The 6133-nt window shown below is 33.8% G+C and overlaps 1 protein-coding gene across 1 annotated transcript in view; it reads left to right on the top strand.

Moving 5' to 3' along the window:
* The first annotated feature begins 1617 nt into the window (after positions 1-1617).
* The window catches only part of LOC147401879 (leucine-rich repeat receptor protein kinase HPCA1-like), a 13291-nt gene continuing 8775 nt past the window's right edge, over positions 1618-6133 (top strand). The window contains exons 1-13 of the mRNA XM_086443349.1: positions 1618-1809; positions 2412-2523; positions 2595-2666; positions 2773-2847; positions 2914-2985; positions 3061-3222; positions 3321-3395; positions 3578-3649; positions 3757-3828; positions 3917-3985; positions 4171-4245; positions 4335-4406; positions 5412-5546. Coding sequence (XP_086299475.1) covers positions 1689-1809; positions 2412-2523; positions 2595-2666; positions 2773-2847; positions 2914-2985; positions 3061-3222; positions 3321-3395; positions 3578-3649; positions 3757-3828; positions 3917-3985; positions 4171-4245; positions 4335-4406; positions 5412-5546 — 1184 coding nt within the window. The 5' untranslated portion in view covers positions 1618-1688. The remainder of the gene's footprint in view (positions 1810-2411; positions 2524-2594; positions 2667-2772; positions 2848-2913; positions 2986-3060; positions 3223-3320; positions 3396-3577; positions 3650-3756; positions 3829-3916; positions 3986-4170; positions 4246-4334; positions 4407-5411; positions 5547-6133) is intronic.

Here is a 6133-nt window from a genome sequence, read left to right as displayed (position 1 = left end):
GAATTTTAGAATAAATATTAAAATGAAATACTTGTAAAGGTATCCAAGTGTTATTGATATATAGTAAGACTTGAGTGTTTGATATACATGCATAAGAGTATCGTATATATGTTCTTAATTTACCAAGTATGAGTTCAAAGATAAAGGGTATTGATAGTGATTTTAAAATATATGATATAAAAATAATAAATCTTAAGAAAATAGGAGAGTTTTCTAAATATTTGGATATGAGTACAATGAAAATTTTAATATATATATACACACACAAATTTATGCAAGTTTTCTAGAGTATTGGAGTCGAATTATTCCTGAACCATTCTCATATCGCATTTTTGATGTTCGTTGAATTTTTGACTGAATTTTTAAACAAATTACTAAATGTAGACTTTGAATCATACTCGAATTAATCTCGTAACAATTTTTTGCCATACACCATATTGCTAACTATGATCAAGACACTTTTTTTTTTTTTCTAATTGACGAGTGTCGGCTATAGTGGCTAAAGCCTCCTTTCAAAAAGGGAAAAGTCTTGAGTCAAGCCCCCTAATTGGCCACCCAAGAGGATTTATCCCGACTTTTCTAATATGGTGGTAATGCATGTACCCATGGGATTTTGATGAGATATGCTGCTCTAAGAGGCAAGTTGCTTTGCTCCTACCAAGTGGACCTGTTTTGTACCTATAAGGTAAAATATTTAATATACTTCAAAGACATTTTTATAAAAGAGACGTTCTATTATGACTTCCTACATCATAGTGTTCAATACTATGCAAACAAGAGGGTGTGCACGAACCATAGATGCTTTTCACTCAATTAAATGAAGACCCACTAATTAGGTAATATGTAGCCTTCCCAATAAGGATATATTCGGCACCATTTAAGTGCCGTCAATTCTCCCATGTGTACCATAGTTGGATATATTGGGTCCTTTTCTGCCCTCAATTAAATGAAGATGAAGAAACATGTAAAACATCTCAATTAATCATGTATTATACCAAATATCAATGAAACCAATTTTTTTTTTTTTTTTTTTGAACTGTATACTCTTTTTCATAATTTTAATTCTTCAAAAAATAATTATCGGTGTATGGTCATTGTACAGATCATTTGATCAATTTACGTTTATGCCCTTAAGTTGAATATAGGTTGATAGAAAGGGTTAATGTGAACATAACTAATGTGATAGTACATCAAATAATCATTTTTAAATAATATTTAAAAAAAAATACTTGACAATTTACCTGAAATACCCTTTGGTAAATTATGGGCTCTATTCCTTTTAGCATCTTGTGGGATAATTTTAAGAGTAAATACTGTTTGTTTTAATTATTTTTTTTTATCTAAGGATACTTTTATATATATATAATTTTAAAAAACTAATTAATGTAAGTTTTTGTCGGTAATATTCAACTTTCTCTCATTATAGTAATATAAAGATAGATCTATGCAAGGGTATTTTAATAATTTAAAGACTAATTATAATTATTTTTTTTAAAACAGTAGATAACTATTAAACACTTTATTGATATTAAATGAAATTTCTAAAAGGTAAAAATGATCTTAGAGAAAATACAATGCTTAGAAACATATGATTGAGAGGGACAACTTCTTCCATCCAATATAATTAGCAACTTCAAGGTATCCCAGATATTTTATCCTTGATTTTGAGAACTCTCATAGAAGAATTCATGTCCAAAACAATGATTTTCAGGATGTTTATTCGACCAATGGACCGAACAATCCAGGCCTCACTGCTTGCTCTTATGCTCCAACTCTCGGCTGTAATGGCGGTGACAGACATGTTGGATGGTATGTAATATCATTATCGTCTCTAGTTTGTCATCAATTATCCCTTAGAGAATTCAAATATGGTATGTTTTGTGTAATTAGATCACACTTTATATACTGTTGAGTAAACATTTAACACCAAGTAAAACTTGCCAATTTGATTAAGTATATATCATTGTTATGCCAGACATTATGCTGAATCGGAGTCTTGACCCCGAAGAGCATCTCATGGGCATTAATCTTAAGATCTAATCAGTGACCCATACTTGGCTTCAATTGATCCAATTCAGTTTTATGTGACTAGGCTTATACTCACAATGTGAAAGAAGCCCAAATTTTACGGTCCTAGGCCGTCAAATTTCATAAAATTTGATGGATCAAGGGGTTGAATTGGTATCGAAATTTTTCATTGTCAATTTTTTTTTTCAACGAGTCAAAACTGTTAAATTAGTGAAGGATGGGACAAATTCGACAGTTCTAAGCCGTCAATCTGGGAACATCAAGAATTTCGACAGTCCTAGACCGTCAAAATTAAGCTTTAGTCTTTGGCCCATCAAATTTTTCTGTCGAATTTTCCAGTTTTCACGTAGTGAGTGTACACTCTTTTGCTTCTCCTTGTGTAGTTGCTGCTCTGAAGGATGTATGGGAGAACACTCCACCAAATTGGGTTGGTTCAGATCCTTGTGGTGATGAATGGGTGGGAATCCGCTGCAACAAATCACGTGTTACCTACATGTAAGTGCTTGTTATATTTAATCTTCCATTTCGAATACTTGAAATTCTTACCCAAATCAATTTCATCTCAGACAATTATCGAGTATGGGACTGAAAGGTCAGCTGTCTGGAGATATTCAAACTTTGTCCGAGATACAAGTCCTGTATGTCTTCTCTTTGTTGGTCACTTTCTTCCACTGTAATAGAAGTCTAATTCTATTTTAATTTTTCTGAATAGATTCATATCTGATTACCGATTGTTCCATGTAGGGATCTATCTTACAACAAGGGTCTTACGGGTCCTATTCCGCAAGCAATTGGGAGTTTAAAGAAACTGTCAAACTTGTGAGAAAATTCTTATGTTTACTTCAAATCCTTTAATAGTTCTAACTAGTTTTCTTTGCATTTCAGAATCTTGGTTGGTTGTGGTTTCTCTGGTCCAATCCCAGACTCGATAGGCTCTCTACCACGACTTTTATTTTTGTAAGACTTTTAACTTTAGGGCTTGTCTTTCTCTTGGTATATTGTTCTGAACCAACATGTTGTGATTCCATGCAGATCTCTAACTTCTAATAGCTTTAGTGGAAATATACCTCCTTCGATAGGTAATCTATCCACTCTTTATAGGTTGGATCTGGCAGACAACAAGCTTACTGGAACCATTCCGGTCTCTCGTGGGAATATTCCTGGTCTGGATTTGTTACACAACACCAAGCACTTGTATGTATTAAGCCTTCTCTGTTCAGAATCAATTATTTCTGTTATTAGTTTTTGTTGATGATAATTGCTGATTTCCATATTTGGTTCGTTATTGACAGTCATTTCGGAAAGAATCTACTTACTGGTCCCATCCCACCTGAACTTTTCAGCTCAAGCATGACTCTCATACATGTGTAAGTTACTTTGAAATGGCTTCCGGAATCCAGTAGTTTGTTTTTAATGTGATTGGATGTGCTACTGTTTTTCGTTACCAATTCTTTTTTGTCGTTATTTTGAATTTAATTATTGCAACATTATTGTTTGTACTTTTTCAGAATTTCAAATTTTTTCATGCATTTTTTTTTTATCAATGAAGTTTATTTGAAAGGAATCAATTCAATGGGAGCATCCCTTCTACTCTAGGACTTGTGAAGACTTTGGAAGTTGTGTGAGCATCTCTACCACCTAATTGACTGAAAAATGTATATAATCATAATCTTCTGCTTGTAAATTATATATGAAATTTCTTTATTGATTGTTTTATAATTGAAACAGACGACTCGATAGGAATTTCTTAAGTGGCAGTGTCCCTTCAAACCTCAACAGCCTTACAAGCGTCACTGAGCTGTGAACACATAAAACTTACTACCTTAGTTTTTAAGACTTTTTTGACGGAAGAAGATTGAAAAAAAGATGGTTGGTTTTCCATTTTCAGGCAATTGTCCCACAATAAACTCACAGGTTCCATACCTGATCTAAGAGGCATGGACCTCCTCAACTACGTGTAAGTATGAACAACTTTACAAATTATATCGAGATAAATAGACTACAAGATTGGAAGAAAAGAAGATTCTTTCCTAACTCAAATTCTACTTCTGAGAGAGAATTGTATTATCTTAAGTTTTTGTCTAATATCATCTAAGTAATGTAGTTCTTCATCACCAACTCAACATTATTTGTGCCTTGCAGGGACATGAGCAATAATAGTTTTGATACATCAGATGTTCCCCCATGGTTTTCAACCATACAGTCCTTGAGCACATTGTATCTCTCTCCCTCTACATCTCTCAATATCTTTTACAAAGAAGAAGGTTTCAATCTATTTTCCTGAAGTTACAAATCTTGTCATGCAGGGTCATGGAAGACACACATCTTCGAGGAGAAGTACCGCAGCAGCTGTTCAGTTTCCCTCAATTACAAACAGTGTGAGTATCTGCCGACTCTCAAAATAATATGAAATAGTTCACAAATGAATCTAAGTGCAATGCATATGTTATTACATGTTATGGGCTAGATTTTCCTTGATCTTTGGCACAAGTTGGAACATGTGCCAAAGATCTTATGAGGCTTTTAGCAACCTCTGTCATATCCTTTGAAGATTTTATGGTATGCTATTTGTGGGGTTATTTGGAAAGATGGGAACAATTGTATTTTTGGGGATAAGGTATGAATGCTCGTTTTGGTTGTCGAGAAGATTAAAGCCTCGGTCTACATTTGATTGTGTCTAGCCTCAAAGACTTTATGCATTTTGAAAACTTCATCTTTGTATAAGGCAAGATTATTTGTGGCATAATGTTGTTTTATAAGTTTTTGTTTAGATAGTGAGTGTTTTCCTCCTTTGTTTCCCTTGTTTATAGTCCTCTTGGAGTTGGATGCAAGGAATGGTTTCCCTTCTCTTGTATATACTAATAAAAGTATGTAACAACACCATTGGGATACTACAACAACAACAATAACAAGGAGGAAAAGATTTGGGGTTTTTTACCCTTCAACCTTCAAATCTCAAGAACAAACACCCTTGAAGTGCCAACTTAGTTAAGTGGTAACACTTGTGGAGTGTTGTTCCCAAGTCCTAGGTTCAAATCGCCTTGAACCCAACTTCATCTACTAACCACTAATCCTATACCTATCAAAAAAAAAAGAAGAAGAACAAGATAGGTCTTTTAAGGGACGTTGAAGACAATGGGTTCTTGGGAAGAAAGCCAAAAATATCATTTGTACAATCCCCGAAATTTTTTTCTTGATTTGTCCAAATTAAATTGAACTAAACCCCATTACATAACTGCAGTATCTGAACTTGGTTACTATAATTACCATACAAGGAAAAAAAGAAGAAGAAGAAATTGCAAATCTACTTAAATGAACTATATGTATCCTCATAATAAATAGATAAATGTTTGGAAGCTGATAGTTTGAAAATGTGATGGCAGGAATTTAAGCCACAACAATTTAAGTGGCACCTTGGACATTGGTATTGACTATAGCAAACAGTTGCATCTCATTGATTTGCAAAATAACTCGATCACAGAGTTCAAGGAAAAAGGAGATGACCCTATTGGGTTAATGTAAGCCACTCTTCTCACAATTTTTATTTTCCACAATAGGTATCAAGTTAGTACTTAAAAGAAAAAAAATTCATCATCCTCATTCATGGTGAGTGCAACTCTCTCACCCTTTTATTTTTCTTTTGATACCTATGTGTCAATGGTGCAGAAAGTTAAGTCCATTTCTCTTTGCAGTAGTAACACATCACCATGCTCCACAACAAACTTTTGTGGAAGATTTTCACTATGGTACCCTTCTTTTAGGCACTAATGCACCAAACAATGCCCATTTGGTGGCTGCTTTTATTTTGACACCCTCCATTTTGAGCTCCCAAGTCGCTCTTTCTAAGGATTGAACCACGATGTGGTGCTGACTCTAATACCATATTATACAGGGTTTTGTTAATGGACACAAGTAAAAGTACATTAAATACACCTTGGGAATAAGCATTTGGGAGTACTTTTGATAATATAAAATTTGAGAGTAATTTTGGTACATAAATCAATTCCCAATATGTATTTAATGCACTTTAATGTATGCCTGTAGGGCACGGATTTAACAAAACCCTATGATAGGAACTAATGGTGCAGAAAGTCTTAAGTCTTCA

Source organism: Akebia trifoliata, chromosome 5, assembly GCF_017979445.1.
Source record: "Akebia trifoliata isolate Shusen 1 chromosome 5, ASM1797944v1, whole genome shotgun sequence".
Lineage (NCBI taxonomy): Eukaryota > Viridiplantae > Streptophyta > Magnoliopsida > Ranunculales > Lardizabalaceae > Akebia > Akebia trifoliata.
Note: the sequence above shows the minus strand (reverse complement) of the source record. Positions and strands in the feature narration are given on the sequence as shown.